This window comes from Cololabis saira, chromosome 8 (assembly GCF_033807715.1).
Source record: "Cololabis saira isolate AMF1-May2022 chromosome 8, fColSai1.1, whole genome shotgun sequence".
In the NCBI taxonomy this organism is placed as follows: domain Eukaryota; kingdom Metazoa; phylum Chordata; class Actinopteri; order Beloniformes; family Belonidae; genus Cololabis; species Cololabis saira.
Window position 1 is genome coordinate 11,441,527 of NC_084594.1, and position 22,190 is coordinate 11,463,716.

At 39.1% G+C, this 22,190-nt stretch overlaps 2 protein-coding genes across 2 annotated transcripts in view; both read right to left on the reverse strand.

Annotated features, from left to right (window-relative positions):
- The window catches only part of LOC133448335 (potassium voltage-gated channel subfamily D member 3-like), a 140,316-nt gene that overhangs the window by 32,965 nt on the left and 85,161 nt on the right, over positions 1-22,190 (reverse strand). The window contains exon 2 of the mRNA XM_061726758.1: positions 14,551-14,713. Within this exon, the coding sequence (XP_061582742.1) occupies positions 14,551-14,713 (163 nt within the window). The remainder of the gene's footprint in view (positions 1-14,550; positions 14,714-22,190) is intronic.
- Positions 20,764-22,190, reverse strand: part of LOC133448336 (zinc finger protein 213-like) — an 81,382-nt gene continuing 79,955 nt past the window's right edge. The window contains exon 3 of the mRNA XM_061726759.1: positions 20,764-20,895. Coding sequence (XP_061582743.1) covers positions 20,893-20,895 — 3 coding nt within the window. The 3' untranslated portion in view covers positions 20,764-20,892. The remainder of the gene's footprint in view (positions 20,896-22,190) is intronic.

Sequence of the window (22,190 nt, forward strand, 5' to 3'; positions counted from 1 at the left end):
ACTTCCAGCTTCGACACTGCGCCTCTGCTCTGTTTCCATGCTTCCCTTCCCTTCCTGCTAACCAACCGTGGGATGATCTTCTAACAATGAAACTCAGTCAAAAGTCTCTGATATCTAAGATATATGCACTGTGTATGACATTTGATGATCATTCTGTAGATAAAGCTCGGGAGGGTTGGGGACGAGAGTTGGGCCTTGACTTCACAGGGGAGCTGTGGGATAAAGCTATCCGTAGCATACGATCTAGCACGCCTTGCGCTAGATTTGAACTTATTCAATTTAAGGTGCTGCATAGAGCCCACCTATCAAAATCCCGATTATCGGAAATATATCCGAATGTTGCAGACCTATGCGACAGATGCCAGGGTTCTCCATGCAATTTAAGTCATATGTTTTTCTCCTGTCCTAGGTTACAGAAATTTTGGAGTGATTATTCTGTGATCATGTCTAAAGTTCTGGGTAAAAAAGTTGTTATGGCCCCCCTCTTAGCAATATTCGGACTCACTGTTGACTCCTCACATATCAGCCCCACACAGTCAGAAGTATTGGCTTTCACATCCCTTTTAGCAAGACGTCGTATCTTACTTCTATGGAAATCCCCCAAGTCCCCGTCTATTTCTATTTGGCTTAGTGATGTTATGTTTTTTCTTAAATTGGAGAAGGTGAGATACTCTTTAAAAGGCAACGCAGCTAAATTCGTTCGCAAATGGCAATCTTTCATAGACCACTTTACCGCGTTGAAGACTCTACCCACCGACTGACCCCCCCCTCCCTTAATTTTCTTTTCATCTCCTTAATTTGTTTTTTTTTTATGTTTTATTTATTTCCAGTTAATGGGATATCACTTATGGGCATCTACATTCACCACTGCATTTGTTTTTTGTATGCATTTTTGCTCATACATTACTTTCCTCCTTTGATCATTTCTTGCTCATCTGTTTATTTATTATTTAACGCTACAGAGACTCTGTTCCTTAGTTAGGTTTTGTGTGTTTTAAAAAAAAAAAAAAAAAAAAGGAGACAATGTATAATGCGTGTGTTTGACTACAGATTTCCATGTTTTCATTGTATGTTGTTTCCTATAAAAAGATCAATAAAAAAAAAAAATAAAAATAAAAAAAAAAAAAAATAATAAAGAAAAATTTAAATAAGCTCACGTTGTTTTACAGATTGTTTCTTTGGTTGAATGTGTGGGGTTTTCCTCAGTATGAAGTAAGTAAGTAAGTAAGTACATTTTATTTATATAGCACCTCTCACAGAGAGAAACTCACAAAGTGCTTTACATACAGAAAAAAACAGTAAAAACATGAGGTAATTAAAAAGCTGCACAATGTGTCTCTAAGGAAAATAACAAACAGAAAAGAGAAAGAAAAAGACAAAAAGAAAAGAAACAAAAATCATAATACATCAATAAATGTCTGCTCAAAAAATAGCGTTTTTTAATTTGTTTTTAAAAATGTCCACAGATGTTGCATCTTTCAGGGCTTGTGGGAGCATGTTCCAAAGATGTGGAGCAACTGCTTGGAAAGCCCTGTCACCTTTGGTTTTTAGATTTGTTTTTGGCGTTGTTATAAGGCCCTGATCAGCCGACCTTAAGGCTCTTTGTGGCTCATAGCGTGGGACCAGATCTATAAGGTACTGAGGAGCCTGACCATGCAGTGCTCTGTAGGTTATAACTAAAATTTTAAAATGGACCCTGAACTTGACAGGGAGCCAGTGCAAGGAGGCCAGGATGGGAGTGATATGGCACCTCCTGCTGGATCTGGTGAGTAATCTGGCTGCTGCATTTTGGATAAGATGAAGACGTCCCATGTCGGTTTTGTTGAGGCAGGTGAAGAGTGAATTACAGTAGTCCAAACGTGATGATATAAATGCGTGAATGATCATTTCTAGCTCTGGGTATGAGACAACAGATCTGAGCTTGGCAATATTTCTGAGATGGAAAAAGCAGGTGCGGGTTATTGAGCTGATGTGAGTGTTGAGTTGCATGGTCTGGTTGAAGTTGACACCTAGGTTCCTGATATTTGGACGGACATAGTCTTTAAGGGGCCCGATGCAGTCCACCACCTTTGGAATGAGGCTATCAGGTGCCACAATGAGCACCTCGGTTTTCGTCTCATTCAGGGATAAAAAATTGTCCGACATCCAGGCCTTTATAGCTGACAAGCACTCATGTAAAATGTTGAAATTAAAATCAGTTGGGCTCTTTGGGTTAAAAGAATAATAAAACTGGATGTCGTCTGCATAAAAGTGATAAGATATACCTTTAAAAGTGCTGATAAGGTGTCCTAGTGGTAGCATGTAAAGTGCAAATAGCGTTGGCCCAAGAACGGAGCCCTGGGGGACCCCATAGGAAAGGGGGGCAGATGCTGACACATATGTACCAACAGCCACATTAAAACTCCTACCCGTGAGGTAGGAGGAAAACCAATTAAGAGCCCTTCCTGTGATCCCTACCTGTTCATTGAGTCTATTTATTAAAATAGAGTAGTCTAGTGTGTTTTATGAAGTAAAAATGTTTCAGAATAAAGGAGCTCTTATTTATGTGACTGCGAAATTTGACATGAACACTTGTACAATAAGAATCGGAAAATAATACAATATTTAAATGTTCACTTGCTTGAGAAATTTCCACCCACATAAAATGTTTATAGTCTTGTTCTGAATGTGAAATTGCAGCAATAAATAATAAAAACAAATATTTACAAATGTGTAAAATGTTTACATGCTGTATATATATGAAAACTCAGATTCCATCATTTACCTGTATTTATTTCATCTTTAATGTTTTTTTTATACAAGTGGAGAATGGCACTGGTTGCAATGAAAGTGTTTTGAAAGTCATGGGTGTGCATGTGCAGAAATGTGAGCGAGACAGGGAGGGTTTTGTCGGTGGGCGGGTTTAGCCAAGGGTCAACCGATCTGAGACAGAGATCGAAATGGTTGCTTTTCCTCAGTTCGCCTTCATGTCTGTCCTCTATTTCTGCATCTACTGAAAGGCATTAAAGTAAAATAAAAAAAGTCAAGGTTTTTTTTCTTTAAAGTTTGACATCAAAGCCAGAATAAAGATGATTATTTTTTCTTTACAACTACCGGTGCCTGTAAGCAACCAACTTATTCAGTCATGTCGAGCCCTGCAGGACGAGACCCGGCTTCCTGAATCTGTGAGATTCAAGTGTCTCTTGTAAAGTTAAGAGGTCTCATAAGAAGCTGCTTCATCAATGAAAGAGCAGAAGGTTAGGAAAGAAAGAGATGTGTGTTGATGTGGTGCCTCCAGTTTTTGAAATTGAATGAATGAGATGAGCTAATAGTTTGACAGCTTACAACATCGGACAATATTTCAAAAGGTTAAATGAAACCAAAGGAATTATATATTTACGGTAAGTTAAAATGATTGACGGACAAACAGCTTCTGTTTGACTTGAGTATGCTGTGCAATGCAATACAAACAGTACTGTGTTCACATTTTGTGAGTAAAACATGATTTTATTTGACAGTTTGTAACAGTATTACTGGCTCTCTCTGGTCGTTAATGACTCCACTGATGGGCTGGAAGATAACGCAGCAACAAAACCTGAAAAATGCTCATTGCATCCTCACAACCAAGTTTCAACACATCATGGAACCAAAAACAAAGAAGAATTTGATCACCGCTTTAAAATGAATGTGGCATCCGTATAGGGTTGCCACCCGTCCCATGAAATACGGAATTGTTCCGTAATTGGGAATTAAAAGTTGCGTTCCGTATTGAACCAATACAGACACATATTATGCTCTTATTTATATATATATATATGTATGTATATATATATATATATATGTATATATATATATATATATATATATATATATATATATATATATATGTATGTATATATATATATATATATACATATATATATATATATATATATATATATATATATATATATATATATATATATATATATATATGTATATGTCATCATATACAGGTGAAGGTCTGAAAATTTGAATATATTTCAAAACTTAATTCGTAGTAAATTTAATTCAACTAAAGGTAAAACAAATATATTATTTCCCACTACATTCAAAGTGAGATATTTCAAGCCTTTATTTGCTACGATTTTGTTGATTGTGACTCAGTTTATGAAAACCCCAAATAAAAAATCTAAAAAAATGTGAATATTTTTATCAATAAACAATTCAATCATCCAAATTATAACAAATAAAGGTTTAACATATTTTGCTTTGCATGTAATGAGACTATGTAATATATTAGTTTCACCTTTTTAAGTTGAATTATTGAAATAAATTAACTTCAGTCATGCAAGTTCAATGCTATTAAAGCACTTTAAACTTTAAATCAAAGCATTTTATTTTTTTCATATAAAATAAATACATTTCTATGCAGTTTAGAAGTTTTGTGGATGTCCCTTTTTTTTGGCGCCTGCGCTGCTGAAATCGGGGCGTCCCTTATTTCTATTTCTGAAAGGTGGCAGCCCTACATCCATACCCAGTATATCTTAACACTATACTGGCTGTATCGTCATTTCCCATTGGTTGGCCCGGTGACATCATGAAGCGTGTCCAGCAGCTGTCCTTCTCACGATTGCACACCACCCCTTTAGACTACGGGAGAATTTGGCCTATAAAGGCAACTTCCACCTCGTGATGTAGTTGGTGGAAGTCCTAAAGTAAAGCCTTGCCAGAGGGAGAGAGAGTTTGTAGAGTTTGCAAGATTAGGAAATACTGTGGTTAAAAATATAAGATCACCTTGCACATCTAACTTTTTGATGTATTTTACTTTTTATAAATGTATGTCTTATGACGACATCTAAGGCAAGAATGCAACAACTTAGATAAGTACAAAAAGCTGGAAAAGCAGGACAGGTGCACTTCAAAGTTTGTCTTATGATTATATGACAGTTTGTGAGCGTTTCATTTCAAATCATCATCTGTTGGGTCACAAGTCTGGATCGCTGCGACTGCAGCGAGAGATTTTTGCAGCGAGCACAGATCTGCAGCAGCTGCTGATTAACTTACATCGTTACATCAGTCATATTGTCACATCTTTGATCAAAGAAAACCTGACAGGCGGCTTTTATCTTCTCCACAGATGGCCATGTTAGGATACTATCTGTGGACGGCTCTACAACAGTTTTGTGTCAGCTAAGTTATTTTATTTCTTTCAAGATGGGATAAAAGCACTGCTATCTCAGATTACCATGGCGCTTGTCTTTTCATGTGCTGCTAATGCACAAATTCAGTTGATTTACTGCTTGATATGGTGGAAATGGTGATTGTTGTACAACCCAAGGGTATAAATATAAAATGACCACTCCTCCAGGATGTCTATTCAGGTATGTAATTTCGGAGGAGAAAAAAGAAATAAAATTAGAGTTATTACAATTTTTTTTGACAGCTGAATAGTCTGGCTTTGTAAAACATACTTCATTTCTTTGTTTTCTTTTATTTAGTTTTTAGTAAATAACACTATATGGAAAACAAATGCAATTATTTCCAGCAGAGTACAGGAACAAAATGATGGAAAAAATAAGTCAATCTGATTTTTTTTATTTTTCTTTGAGGCAGCAATTTCACCAATGTTATATCTTCTGCATCAACCAGGTTCCAGCTCTCTTGGATAGCAGTTTACAGAATAAGCTTTGGAGAAAGAAGCCCTTTTTTTCCCTCAATTTAAAACACATTTTTATTCTGCCTAAAATCTGGATGGTTTGAGTTGATATGACTTTCCCGTAGAAAGGTGTTGACACTCTTTACTCTGCAGCAAGGTGCAATATCATCCTGGAAATTACTTCATCACCAAACCTATTTTCATAGGACGGAATAAGAAAACTGGCCAGAATTTCAGTTTAAACCTGTGTATTTACTGTCAAGTTAATGACTGCCTTCTTCCCTGGTCCTCCGTCTGACATGCAACCCAATATAATCACTGAATGTGGAAATTGGCTTGCTTTCTCCAGCCAGTCATCCTTATACGTTTCATCGCACCTGCACCAAACAATGGTTCCAACATCATCCGCTCGCCTGGTGCAGCTTCATGATTCATCACTGAATATCACTCGTTCCAAATCATCTACACCCCATGACAAAGGACAAAGGACTGCAACTGCAACCTTAAACTTTTATCTCAGACAAGGTTTTTTAGGTTGTTCTTTACCACATAACATCAGGCTGACAAGGAGTTTTATTACAAGAAAGAAAAAACACAAAAAGGAGTGTGAGAAGGAGACAACAACAAGATTAAGAAGAGCAATAAAAGAAAAGGCCCAACAGGAACAGTACAAGTCAGCCATCACCGATCACTGCAAAAGAGAAAATCCCGTCATGGACTGGGAAAAGTCATCCGCACCGACGACAAGAAACACCAGGGCTGGATCAGGGAGGCCACGTCAAATCTCACAGGTGAGTCAAGCCCAGAGGTGGGTTGTAACGAGTTACATTTACTCCGTTACATTTACTTGAGTACGTTTTGGGAAATGTTGTACTTTTAGGAGTAGTTTTGGATCTCTATACTTTTTACTTTTACTTGAGTAGATTTGTGAAGAAGAAACTGTTACTCTTACTCCGCTACATTAGGCTACGTTGAGCTGTTACTTTTCTTTTATCCCTTTTATCCGCGTACGAGTCAATCTCATGACATCACTGAGTGATTCTTTGTGTTTTTGCATGTTTTTTCACATACACACAGACTCAAACACACACACAGAGTTTATATGAGTTCATGGACTTGTTCTAGTTCTGCCCGCGGAGCCTGGTTAAAAAAGAAAAGTACAAAGGCTTGAAATTTTGTGCTACTTGATCTTAATTTATTTTTTTATTCTGTTATTTTATTTATTTTATTATTTATTAAAGTACTTGAATTTACTTTAAGCTTATTTAATTTTTTTAAATTAATTTAAATTAATTTTATTATTTTATTGATTTAATTTACCTGAAGATGATTGTTTTGTACTTTTGTCTGTTAGAATGGTTGTGTTAAATAAAATAAATCAGACGTTACTCAACAGTTACTCAGTTACACTACTTCAGTAGTTTTACTTCAGTAGTTTGAGTAGTTTTTTCACCAAGTACTTTTTTACTTTTACTCAAGTAATTATTTGGATGGCTACTTTTTACTTCTACTTGAGTCATATTTTTCTGAAGTAACAGTACTTTTACTTGAGTACAATTTTTGGCTACTCTACCCAGCTCTGATTGTTCATTGAACATAAGCTGATAAAGACGAGTCACACACCATCATGTGACACTCTGATGAAGGCGAAAAATGTAAAGTAAAGAACAACCCAAAATACCTCGTCTAAGATAAAACAACCAGCAAAGTTTAATTGTAAACCAAAGACAATATAAACTTTATGGACTGCAACCGTCTTTTCTTCCGTGGGGGTCCCGGCGGTGGCTTACATTTGGTTTTCGTGGACGTAAATCCCATTTTCTTGAAATTATTTCTTACAGTTCCGGCACAAATATTGACTCTTGTTTCTGCCTTTTTATTTTTCCATTTCTTCTGTTGTACATTTTCAATTTCCAAGTAGTACACTTTTTTATTATTTATTTTTATTTTTTTCCCCCTGTTGCTTTGATATCTTATTTGGACTACTTCTGTCTTTCAAATTTTTAGTTTTTAAAGTTTTGTTTGCTTCTAGATTTGCTGCAAGATTGGGACTGGGAACAACAAACTCACTTATTTTTCTTTTTTAAAAAGTTTCATCATCTTTGTCATTGTTTCCATCCTCCTTTTTGGGCCATGGTTTCCTGTCAATCAGACAGATGCAACAGCTCCTTAAATGTGTCATTTGGTTTCTTTTAGAAGCAGAAATTATGTGATCTTTCTGGAAATCAATTAATTCCTTCACACAATCAGTATTAGAAATTCATTTTGAGTTAAGCTCCAATTTGTATTTATCAAATGACACACTGGATCTTCAGTTAGACCGGAAAAAAAGCAGGATATTAATTATGATCACATACTTCGCTAAGAAATGTATACTTTTACTTTGGAAAGGTGATTCCCCTCCAACTTTCAAGTTTTTTTTGGATCAAATTTCAGTTTTTTTACCATTGGAAAAATTAACTTTGGAAAAGTAAAACCGTGGTCATATTTTTCAAGAATTTTGGTTTCCATTATTTACAAAACTGGAGAATTTTTCCAAAGGGAACCAATGAGTATCTCTATTTTCGAACTTGTGCCTTATATGTATGTATGTATGTATGTATGGATATATATGTATATATATATATATATATATATATATATATATATATATATATATATATATATATATATATATATATATATATATATATATATAGTGCCATTATCCATTATATATTTTATTTATTTTTTAAATATTTGTTTAATTTTGTTCTCCCTTGATGTATGTGAAAATGTGAATTGTGAAAATTATTGTGAAATAAAAAGATATATAAAAAAAAAAAAAAAAAAGAAGCAGAAATTACAAGGTAAATTCGTAGTTTTATCATCATGATTTAAGGAGTCCATTTTTTAACTCCAATTTAATCTTTATCTTTATTTTCAGGTATGTTTTACAAGGTCACCTCTATGTGAAATAAAACACTGTTTCTACATTTCACTCAGCTTTCTTTTCATGTTTTTTTCATATCTTGTTCTACTTTAGAAGTATGCGATATCATTCAGAGTTGAAAAACAGTATCTCATACGTTAACCCCGCTACAAAAAAAATGTATCTTGATAATTATAGAAAAGATTGTTTGTTAAAATTCTCACAAATCACAAAAGATGCATGTCCTCCCATTTCATCTTGGAGGGTAAATGCCCTCTAAATGCAGGAAAGGGCATTGGCTGGAGAAGTTATTTTAGGTAGATTACTCCACAGTGTGTTCAGTCTAAGCCTCTTCAGCACTCTATGATGATGGATTCGGGTGATTTTACTTCATCCGTGGTCTTGGTTCAGCGCACAAATCAAGCCCGTTCTGAAAGCTTCAACATAACCACCCACAGTTCGGCAGTCAGACAGCTGGACTGCAGCAGGAAAGGGCTTGAAACGTTCACCTCTGACAAGTGAGCCCTGAAACTACCGCAATATGGAGACCAATTTCTCCTTTTCTCTTTTCCTTTTCTTGTACTCCAATCAGACCTCTCTCTCTGTGTGAGTCTCTCCCTTCTTTGTGTCCTCAACTCTCTTCATTTTTCCTTTAAATCTCCTTTTTTCTGTCTCTGTTCTTGTTCTTGTTTTTTCCTTCACTTCTCCCGTCTTTTCCCTATTCCTTTTACTCAACAACCTGTTAGGCTGCATAGTAGCTACACTCGACTTTGCCGTCCTAGTACAGGTGCAACCTCAGTACATTTACCGCCTCACCACTCGCCATCGCCACTGATGGCGGCTGCTAAATCTCTGGTTTATGAATGAATTTAAAAAAGAAAAAAAGAAACTGGAGCTCTGTTTTTTAAAATGATCGTAGAAACAGAGGTGTCAAAAGTATTCACATTCATTACTCAGGTAGAAGTATAGATATTAGAGTTTAAAAATACTCCTGTAGAAGTTGAAGTATCAACTCAAGTTTTTTACTCAAGTAAAAGTATAAAAGTACTGGTTTCAAAACTACTTAAAGTATAAAAGTAAAAGTAATGTAAGGGGGAAAAAAGCCATTAAGGACAAAAGCCATTGAAAATGAATGCATCTTAGTATAATGCAAATATATTAAAGAACCATATATGTGTACTATTGAGCATGTGTTTCAGAGAGCAGACGCGCACAAACCAATAGGGTGTCAGAATGGTATTATGTTTATACTTCTCATCCAACCACAACCAAATTCACTCTATCCGGATGGCACAATTTAACTGGATAGCTTTTTTTTAAAGGCCGAAATGAAATAGATTAACGAGGCTGTTTTTAAAATGTAAGGAGTAAAAAGTACAGATAATTGTGTGAAAATGTAAGGAGTAAAAGTAAAAAGTCGTCTGAAAAATAATTACTCCAGTGAAGTATAAATAACCAAAATTTCTACTTAAGTAAGGTAACGAAGTATTTGTACTTTGTTACTTGACACCTCTGCGTAGAAATAGGAGGATAAGCATCAGGGTGTGTTTCTGTGTCGCGTTAAGCCCACTGAGGGCTACTGAACTTGAAGAAGAGAGAGAAAATGTACTTTACATCGATGCACAGACACCGCAGCAGTTAGCAGGCAATGACTATCATTAAATCCAATTTGGATTATCTACTTTTTCTATTTTCTGCCTGAGAAGCAACAATGGATACACAACAAGACACGTTGTAAAGTCATACCCTCAGATGACTGCATAATTGTAATGGGAGCCTGGGGCAGTGCGTTGTTATAGAAGAATGAAGACAAATGGGATGTAGAGAAGACGGCAAAAGCCAGGAGAGAGCATGGTAGACCAAATAAACAGATTTAGCAAAAAACAGATCTCGTTCTCCACATTTCCCATGTTCTTGTTCTGTTTTCAAACTTTACACATATGGAAAGCAGAGTAAACACACCGTATTAGAGGCGTTTCTGTCAATTTGTTAACAAAAGCGACGCACAGGAGCACAGTCACAATTTGAATTTGGGTGCATTCAGTACTCGAGTTGTAAAATAAAATCAGGGGGGATGGTGGATTTTATCATATGGGGACAGATAATTTGTGCTGATTACAAATAATATAATATATTACAAATAATAGCACTGACCAAAACACCTGCAGAAATACTGCAGGAATGACATAGCAGCAGTTAAATGCAGCCTTCTGTAAGCTTTAAATATCCACTGGGCTTACATCAAATACATCAAAACACAACAATATAAAACAGTTTTCTGAACTTATCAATATGACTCTGTCCTTCACAGGATAAGTAAAATGGATCACTGCAAAAACTCAAAATCTTAACAAGAATATTTGTCTTATTTCTAGTTAAAATGTCTCATTTTAGTAAAGAAACCTCATTACACTTAAAACAAGACTCATCACTGGCAAAAAAAACTAAACATTTTCACCTGTTTCAAGTAGATTTTCACTTGAAATAAGTAGAAAAATCTGCCAGTGGAACAAGATTTTTTTGCTTGTAATAAGAAGATAAATCTTGTCCCACTGGCAGATTTTTCTACCTATTTCAAGTGAAAATTTACTTAAAACAGGTGAAAATTGTCAAATAAGTTGTTTTTCTGGTGTTATTTTTCTGGTAATAATTCCAAATGTTGAAATAGCAGTAAAACCACATTCATTGATAAATGACAAGGAAAGGGGGGGATGATTTTGACCGTTTTTATTTCAGGGGGGAATGCCATCCCCCCTCAACTCGAGTACTGGGTGTATTTATCATATAGATAAATGTTTAGAGCAGAAAACTGGGTGGAAATTCTTACTCTGTACTATGATTCTTAAGTATCAAAGGCTGCCAGTCACCATTAGTAATGAGAGCGGGTTGTCTTACCTCAGTAAAACGTTACATGGGACTGGGATCCAGCTGACTTAGGTGACATGACAGGTGGTTAGTCCGTCACACAGACAGGGAGACAGCCAGTCCCTTATTCTCACTTGTATAACCAATTCACAATCACATTTAGACCCAAAATGCATGTCCCTGGAGAGTAGACTGTGGACACTGCAGGATCAGGAGAAAACCCATACAGGCACTTCGACATCATGTCAACTCCAACACGGAGAACCACAGCCAGCAAGCTGCTTCAAACCCACAACCTTCCGCTCTAGGGCCAGCTCTAACCACTGATTCTCCGTGCCACTTCACAAAGTTTAGGGGGAAGAAGATAAAAAAAAACTTTGTTAGTTTTCTTGTAACAGTTCAATGAGATTTTTTCGAAATTGGATCCACAAATCAAGTAAGCCTGGCCTCTCGGGAGTCTTCTTTCACCAACTGAACAGTATAAACTAATATAGAAGCACAGTAAATTAAATAAGCCAGTATCAGCACTTGTACAGGTCGTATTTTTCTATTCTGTTGTGTTTTTAACCATATTCTACACAAACAAAACTAAGAAGAACATTAATTATTACTGTCAGGAGTTATTTTTCAGAGTAGGTTTGCATTTTTGTGATCAGTATACTTGATACTGAACACAGCATTTTATTGTAAGTAATACAAGGACTGCGATAATCTTGGAGCACCACTTTTTTCGTAAAGCAGTCGTAAGGGTGGTCGTTAAGTGGTAAAGCAGTCCAATACAAGACCTAAAGCCACCTCATGTAGCAGTAGCACTTCTGACCACATGAGGAGGCTTATAAGATACATCTGCTGTGTTTGACAAAAGAGCCACTGACTATACTGCACTAATGAGTAAGGACTGTCCGGCATGTTTTATAAAACCACTTTGTGTCTTCAGCCTGGGACTGACAGTCGCACATCAGGATGTGCTGCCCCCATGTGTTCAGACGTGGTATTGCTACATAGAGTGGCTTTAAGCAAACGTTCTCTCATGTTCTTCTGAGTGTTAGGATGTTTTGTAGAGATTCTTTTGTAAATCAGCAGCTTCCAGAGCATGGTAAGACAATACCTTAATATCATTTGACCCTTTTATCCTGACTTGTATTCATAATTGAACTAATCACATTATATTATCAAATGTATAAAAAATAATTCATGCCCAGTATTTTTCTTTGTTTCTAAACATTTTTATGCAGTCGACAAAATGTTTTGGCCAAGCATGTTATAGAGAGACTAACACACTCCAAAAGTCTACCGTTATTATCTATAAAAAAAAAAAAAAATGCAAAATGACTGTTGTGTTTGTCAAAATCTGTGGGTACATTAAGATGTCCTGCATTATTCATTTTTTTTCAAACAAACTGAACCTCTGACCATGAAAAAAGTGGAAAAAGTACACATTTTTCAGCACTGTTTCACAATATTTTTGATAAATAATAATACAAAAATGTAATACAAATGCACAAAAAAGCCCTAAAATATATATAAAAAAAAATGGTTTAAATTATGTAGTACTTGTGTTTTATAAACTTTTAATGATAATAATACTAAAAATAATAAATAAAGAAATAACATCCATCCATCCATTTTCTATACCCCCTTTATCTTTCGCAGGGTCACAGGGGTCTGCTGGAGTTTATCCCAGCTCATTACAGGCGAGAGGCAGGTTACACCCTGGACAGGTCGCCAGTCCATCGCAGTAAAGAAATAACAATTTTTGATAAAAAAATAAAAAACTCTGGCTGTTCTGTCCAGCACTTCCAGTTTCTGTTGCGAGACAACGCTTCAATCATGCCCACATAAAGATGTCAATATTAGAAAAATATTTTGTCATAATAAAAAGGCTAATAATTTTCTTCTATGAAAGCATTATGGAGCTCTATTTAAACAAGCTGTATTTGTAATGTGATATTTAGTGCCATAGCTGTGGAGCGATCACCCAAAAGAATGAATAACTTTATTAACCAAGAAAGTGTAACTGAATTGAAGCTATGATTTAGTAAAAGGCTCTCAGAGAATTATGCATGAGCTTCCTTTGATCACATGCAGCCGTGTAGTCTTTCATGTGGATTGCTAAACCATTTATTATAAAGAAAAAAAAATGCTGCATGAATTAATAATTTTGCTTAATGGTATTGTGTCAGCTGAAACTAATACAGTGTGTAGAAATTCACTTTAGTACTGCATTTCCTCATTAGTTAAAGAATCGTGTTTGATCCAAAAACAAACGCAATGAATCTTAAATCACCGGTTTATAGTATCAGTTCTCTCAATCATTTCTTGCTGCTCCACAGCTTGGTGGTCAGACGTCTTTCCTCCAGAACTGAAGGCACGGTGGAGCGCGTGGACGAGTGAAAGAGCATTATGTTTCACTGGATTCAGAACAGTATATGCATGAGATAACTGACAATCCCTGTGGATTAAAATCAGACTTTTCTTTCCCTCAATTAGCTATCTGGGGTTGCTCTCTAACTCAATAGCACTCTTATCTCACTCTGCGGAAAGGTCAAGCCTACAGGGGGGGCTGTGGTGAGTAGCTGGCTAACATTTGGTACTTGCAGCTGAAGTGTGTGCTTTCCACGTACGTCTGCGAGAGGACGATAAGGAGTGTGTGTATCATTAAGGTCATTAAATTAATTTCTATCCAGGCGAGAACAAATTTCCTCTGTGTGATGGTGCAAAAAAAAAAAAAAAGACCGGGGTGAAGCAGGACCGAAGGACAAGAGATTTGCATGGAAATAACACAATCTCTAATTGGGGTCAATCCCTTTCACCATCACTTCTTTATGAATTCTGTAATAAACCTCATGTATTGTCTTGGAAAAAATAATTAATCTATCAACATTTCTTAATCCGTCACCACTTTTTAAAAAATGATTAAAAAAACACATCACGAGACAGGTTTTAAGGCATAACTTGTAGTAATCACCCACACAGTGTTTTTACATGAAATGTTCCAATCTTTCAAATTAACTTCATAATATTTCATTAGCCTTTGGCACTTTAGCCTTGTTGAAATAAAGTGTGCACTTGTAAACATCAGGTAATACAGTGGTGTGCAGGGACATGCTCCGACACACTGTTAACCCTTAACTTCCTGTGTGGAACCAGCTTTTACCTTCTGAGCGCGGCGCTTGTCCGCCCTCTGGTTCTGGTGGTAGATGCGGCTGAAGTTGGAGACGATGACGGGGACGGGCAGGGCGATCACCAGCACGCCACTCAGGGAGCAGATGGAGCCAAAGATCTTGCCAGCGATTGTCTTTGGTACCATGTCTCCGTACCTACACGAGACGAACGAAAGAGCTTAGAGCAGGGGTCTGCAACGCAAGATGTTGAAAGAGCCATATTGAACCAAAAACACAAAAAACAAATATGTCTGGAGCTGCAAAAAATGAAAAGTCTTGTATAAGCCTTAGAATAAAGGCAACACATGCTGCATGTATCTATATTAGCTATAAAAATTACTGCGTTGGACTGGCGACCTGTCCAGGGTGTACCGCTGCCTCTCGCCATCTAAAGTTTATCACTAAATCTGCCTATTACCACCTAAAAAACATTGCTAGAATTAAGGGGATTCTGTCTAAACAAGACATGGAAAAACGTATTCATGCATTCATTTTCAGTAGGTTGGATTATTGCAATGGGATCTTTACAGGCCTTAACAAGAAATCTATCAGGCAGCTGCAGCTGATCCAGAACCTGCCGCCAGAGTCCTTACAAACACCAGGAAACTGGACCATATTACACCAGTCATGAAATCACTACACTGGCTTCCAGTTAGTCAAAGGATAGAGTTTAAAATCTTACTGCTGGTCTACAAAGACCTGAAAGGTCTTGGACCAAAAAACATGGTTGATCTGTTAGTTCCTATGAAGCTCCCAGACCCCTGAGGTTCATCTGGATCTGGTTTGTTCTGGTTCCCAAGAACCAGAACCAAGCAAGGTGAGGCAGCGTTCAGTTATTCTGCTCCTCACCGGTGGAACAAACTTCCTGTAGACCTGAGGTCTGCTCCAACTGTCAGCTCCTTTAAATCAGGGTTAAAAACATTACTGTTTACTCAAGCGTACTCTTAAATTAAACTTACCTGCTGTATTCTACTGCCCTTATTTTTAACAGATTGTGCTTTTTATTATTAGGGCCCGAGCACCTTCAGTGCGAAGGCCCTATTGTATCTGTAGGAATTTTTTTTCTTTTTTCTTCTGACGAAAGGAGGGCCTTTTTGCCCCCCTAAACGTGCCCAAAAAGTCACCAAATTTTGCATGCAAGTCAGGCCTGGCGAAAAATTTGATATTTAATGGTTTACATTAATGGGCGTGGCAAAATGGCTCAACAGCGCCCCCCGGAAAACTTTGTGCCTCAAGCCCCACAATACGGTTTGACGTACATCCACGAAAATCGCTACACACCTGTATCATGGCACCACTTAAAGAAAAGTCTCTTGGCGACATGGCCGAAACCGAACAGGAAGTCGGCCATTTTGAATTAATCGTGTCACTATGGCGCAATTTATGCCATTCCTTCGGCAGTTAATACGGCCCGAACCGTAACGTGCACCCAGGTGTGTTATACATCAAAACGTGCGTCTCTATCCTGCGACAACACGCATTACTTTTCTCTTTCAAAAGCGTTACCGTGGCGACGCTAGACGCCAAAAAGCGCGCCCCCCTTCATCTGATTGGTCCATATTTGATAGTTCCCCAAAAGGCACCAAATTTTGCATGCAAGGCAGGCCTGGCGATAAATTTGATATTTCATGGTTTGTATTAATGGGCGTGGCAAAATGGCTCAACAGCGCCCCCCGGAAAACTTTGTGCCTCAAGCCCCCACAATACGGTTTGACGTACATGCACGAAAATCAGTACACATCTGTATCATGGCACAACTTAAAGATAAGTCTCTTGGCGCCATGGCCAAAAACCGAACAGGAAGTCGGCCATTTTGAATTAATTGTGTAATTTTGGCGCAATTTATGCCATTCTTTCGTTAATTAATACGGCCCGAACCGTAACGTGCACCCAGGTGTGTTATACATCAAAATGTGCGTCTCCATCCTGCGACTACGCGCATTACTTTTCTCTTTCAAAAGTGTTACCGTGGCGACGCTAGACGCCAAAAAGCGTGCCCCCTTTCATCTGATTGGTCCATATTTGATAGTTCTCCAAAAGTCACCAAATTTTGCATGCAAGCCAGGACTGGCGATAAATTTGATATTTCATGGTTTGCATTAATGGGCGTGGCAAAATGGCTCAACAGCGCCCCCTAGAATACTTTTCTCTGCCATAACTTTTGAATGGTTTGACATAAAGAGTTGTGGGTGGTGTCATGGGACTCGGTATTGAGTCCTTGACCTTCATTGGCCTGAATTAGCCCCGCCCCTTCTTCTGATTGGCTGTCCCTTTTTTCTGCTATATCTTTTGAATGGTTTGACATAGGAAGTCGTGGGTGGTGTCGTTTCTGATATGCTTATGGGGGCGGTGGCCGTGAATGCGAGGGCCCGTTCATCGCTGCTTGCAGCTTTAATTTTACTTCTTTTCTTATCATCTTATTCAATCATATTTGTTATTTACTGTCTAATTATGTTGAATTATTTACTGTCTAATTATGTCTTGCCGCTTTTAATGTCAATGTAAAGCACTTTGAATTACCTTGTGTTGAATTGTGCTATACAAATAAATTTGCCTTGCCTTGCCTTGCCTAAATGGGGGAAGATTTTTTCATTATGCACTTTGAGAAAAAAGTCGGAATGCCGAGATTAATGTTGAAGTACAATCTTGAGAAAAAAGTCAAAATGTTGAGAAAAAAGTCGAAATTTCTAGAAAAGTCGAAATGTCTAGAAAAGTCGAAATGTCTAGAAAAAAGTCAAAATTTCGTGAAAAAAGTCAAAATGTTGAGAAAAAAGTCAAAATTTAGAGAAAAAAGTCAAAATTTAGAGAAAAAAGTCGAAATGTCGAGATTAAAAAGGAAAGGCAAAAGGAAGAAAAAAAGAGAAAAAAAGGAAAAAAGAAGAAAAAAAAGAAAAAAAAAAGAGAAAAAGAGGAAAAAAAGGAGAAAAAAAGAAGAAAAGAAGGAAAAAAAGAAGAGAAAAAAAAGAAAAAAAGGGAAAAAAAGGTCAAACATTTTTAAAAAAGCTCCAGGAGCCACTAGGGCGGCGCTAAAGAGCCGCATGCGGCTCTAGAGCCACGGGTTGCTGACCCCTGGTTTAGAGCGTTGACAAGTAGATGTATGGGTTTACATACACCGGGATTGTGTTCATCCATCATCCACAAAGCACACAGATTTTTCTTAACAGTTTTACAGTGATCACTTCTCATTTTCACTTTTTTTTATGCTTTAAAGTGCCTGTATGAAGGGAAACTGAGTTATAGAAAAGCCAGCGTAAATACAGAGGAATACACTAGTGCTCTGGGCTTCCCTCCTGCTAAAGTTGATAGTAGTAATCCATACTGTTTTTGCTCCCAGACCCCCCCAGCCCACCCATTTCAAACCCACACAGACAGCCTCGTTGCATATTAAATGCATAATGGCTGTAATAGGCAGTTATGATCAGGAGACACGACTGAATCTTCACGACTGATCAAATCATCAAAACTACCGGTGCAATGAGTTTGAAAGTATCCTTTTATGTGAAACGACATTACCATTTCTACGTTTTTAAGGTACTTCAAAGAAAAATGCACTTACCCTTAGGCCAGACATCTTTGAAATGTGCATAAAACATATTGTAACGGCAACATTTTTTAATGACAACATAATTATAGGCTCCACACTGCCATTCCAAGCCACCCAGACTGAGTTTCCTATGCTGGTTTTACAGGACCTGCTCTCCAACAATGAATTTAAATCATAATTCTGAGACACTGCATTCAGCAAGGGAAATCCAAAATAGTTGGACATTAAGATAAAATGTTATTATTGACTCCACAGTGGGGAAATTTATGGGTTCAAGCAGAAAAAATAATGCACCTCAGAGACTATATATACACTCAGGGGCTATAAATATGTATATGAAATATAAAAAGTAGGCTTAAAAATATATTAAAAAATATTTCAATGAAATTAGTTGGATAAATCAAGATCCCAAGATTTTTTTTTAAGGAGACGTTGAAGTTAAATTTTCCTTTCCCAATCCAAAATCCTCTCTTACAGGTATTAGTACAGCTGGAAGCCCATTTTAAGCCTGATTTCTTTGATGAAGGTTTACCCGCGTAAAATCTTCCATAAACTGGTCGATGGCCCAATTCAACCTGTCAAAGTGAGTTGACGAAGGTTTGTCTTCAGATCTTTCACAAAATCAATGCAGCATTTCAGCGCTGACACAGTGGTGTCAGCACCACGGCTGTACTCACACCCGGCGAGCCGTTTCTGCCCCATCTAAATAGTATTGAGCATCACAAAGTCCTGCCAGGGGGATCTAGGGCCAGGAGGAGGCCAAGGTTGATTTACTGGCAGAAGCTGCAGGTCAGGCCACGCTGCAGTGGAACTAATTGATTTGAAAACAGACTTCAGGAATGAGGTTGTAAGCTGGTGAGAAAAGACATGAATATTGTTTCCAGCAGAGTCTACTGACATCAGGGTTAAGTAGTTTGACAGAACATGAAGGGAAAGGATGGATGCTGAAGCTCAATGGAAAATATTTTGAGAAAACACATAAATGCATAGAAGACTGTTTTTGTAAACTAAGATCCCGACCCAACATGTTCCCAGAAGAGCCATTTTAAAGAAACTGATTGAGCACGGAGAATTATTCTAATCCTCGAGGATTTTATAAAACATTTGCAGAAGGAACTCTACTTTTATGGTGCTTTGGCCTTTTTGGTTCCTCAGGCTTTCCTCTCCACCGCCTTCTTGATGAAAGGAGAGATTCCTGACAGGTAAAACCAACGCACTGTTGACCACTGTGCCTCTTGAGGGCGACTCTTCAGACGGGTGTGTGTGTGTGTGTTCTGGCTTTCTGCTTTGCCGACTTTTGTTTTGTTTTTTGCCAAAAGCCCTCTAAGCACTGCATTCAGCAGAGTTGCTACATCTTCTGCTTATTACCCCCTACAGACAACAGTGCAGAGGAATTATAATAAACCCAGCCTTCTGTCTGCCTACATGTGAGAGGGAGCAATATGATACTTCTCTAATCCTACTCCCAAATAACTTTTTCAGACAATTACCGAAGACAGATTATGGAAATCACCAACACTCATCTTATTTTTTATAAATATTTGATCGTAATAATTTAGCGTCTTATTTTAGTTCATTTAAAGGGGACCTATTATGGCATCAAATACCTATTTTAAATAGACCTTGAATATCTTAAAAACAAGCTTTTGATTTTTTTGCTAAATAAATTAGAAATTCAGCCTCTGAGCCATGTCTTTATCTTCCCATTCTCTAACCTCATTATCTATGCGGGATTCTGAGTGGGCGGAGCTATGATAATGAGGCACTGTGCTGATTGGCTGCCTGAATGACGCGATACACCGCTACGAAAAAATGGCGGAAGCTCCGGCCGGCGGAGTTAGTTGTGGGCGTGGTTTCACGCATCGGAGGCCAACCGATGTAAAACGCTCCCGCTGTTACGTAACGACGGGAGCAGAATCTGACACTAGATGGATCATCCAGGCGGCTGTACAGACACTGCAGAATTTGGTTGCTTTCCTCCTTCTCTGAGTTGGCAGGCTGAGGGGAGACCACTTTATATATGTTAAAGCAAGAAAAAACTTGTTTTTAATAATAGTTCCCCTTTAAGCTTTCTTAGCTGATTTTATATTTTTATATGCTGCTTATGTGAAGCACTGCATTTTCTTTCGGTGCTATGTAGAAAGATCCATCCATCCATCCATCCATCCATCCATCCATCCATCCACCAGCTCCTCTGGGATGATAAAGAGGCGTTCTCTGGTCAGCTGGGTGACATATCGATCTTCTGCTTAACGCAAAAACTCCTATCTGCAAAATGATCCAGAAAAGTGGGGAAAGCCTTATAATCTCCAATTTGCAGCTCATTAATACCTAGTTGGCATTATTAATACATAGTAATTTTAGCAAGCTCGTTGCCACTGGGGCCGACCGACAGGAAAGAAGATACAGGGTTTAGTGCATGAAACGTTTTTATTCTCGTTCACTGCAGACTCACGTGCACCAGCACCTTCAGCAGAGACCTCCTTGCTGCTGTGCAGCCACTTCTTATGTAGCCAGGCAGGGTGGAGAGGTTGATTGGGCACACCTGTGCCCAATCACCTGAGTGGCTGCTCCTCCACCCTGCCACAGTAATCTTGTCCAAAAACAGTGTATCATTGTAACACAGCGTGTGCTACGGGGTCACAGAGACAGCAGACACCGGGATATGTTCAGGACTTTTTATTGGGTTTTTTCCGTGCACCAACACCACGGTTCCTCCAGAGGATTGTCAGCCGAGCTGCTCTCTCCTCTGCTCCGCTTCTGTCCTTCTCTCGTCTCCACAGCCCACACCCTACTGAAATACACAGAGAATGATTAGATTCACCTGTGTACCATCAGCTGTTCCAGCCGCGTCACCTGTGCGCCACTCCCCCGCACTCCCTCTCTCCCCTGCAGACCACGCCCCAATCCTGCACCCTGCCACATACCCCCATCGCCCGACTCAGGCCGGGAACCGTCCGGCCTAGCCAACTCCCCCCCCCCGGAGCGGGAGAGGAAGTCAGGGACCGCCATCTGAGCCCCCGGCCTGTGAACCACTCTGAAATTAAAGGGCTGTAAAGCCAAATACCAACGTGTGATCCGCCCATTGGTATCTTTCATGCGATGGAGCCACTGGAGGGGAGCATGATCCGACCAGAGGGTGAATGGGCGTCCCAGGAGGTAGTAGCGCAGGGACCCGACCGCCCACCGAATGGCGAGGCACTCCTTCTCCACCGTGCTATACCGCCCCTCCCTCTCCGACAGCTTGCGGCTGATGTATAGCACGGGGCGGTCCATCCCCTCCACCTGCTGGGACAAAACGGCCCCCAGCCCTCTGTTCGAGGCATCAGTCTGCAGAACAAAAGGGAGAGAAAAGTCAGGAGTATAAAGGAGCGGCTCCCCGCAGAGGGCCTGTTTCACCCTCTCAAACACCTGCTGGCACTGCTCCGTCCACTGGACCGGATCTGAGGCACCCTTTCGGGTCAGGTCAGTCAAGGGGCTGGACAGATCGGCAAAGTCCGGAATGAACCGCCGATAATACCCCGCCAGCCCCAAGAACTGCCTAACCTCCTTTTTGGTCTTGGGTCTTGGGCAGGCCGCAATCGCAGCTGTCTTGTCTACCTGGGGACGCACCTGCCCGCCTCCCAAGTGGTACCCCAGATACCGTACCTCCCTCCGTCCAACCACACACTTCTTCGGGTTGGCCGTGAGCCCCGCCTGTCTCAGTGAACCGAGCACCGCACCCACCTGCCGCACATGCTCCGCCCAGCTGTCACTATAGATGATGACGTCATCTAGATAGGCGGCAGCATACGCAGCATGCGGGCGCAGTACTCTGTCCATGAGACGCTGAAACGTGGCAGGGGCTCCGAACAAGCCGAACGGAAGTGTGCGAAATTGGTACAAACCGTACGGAGTGGAGAAAGCCGTGATCTCCTTAGACTCTGGAGACATGGGAATCTGCCAGTAGCCCTTGGTCAAATCCAGTGTCGTGAAAAAGCGAGCTGTGCCCAGCCGATCCAGGAGCTCGTCGACCCGAGGCATCGGGTACGCGTCAAAACGTGACACCTCATTCACCTTGCGATAGTCCACACAGAAGCGTATAGACCC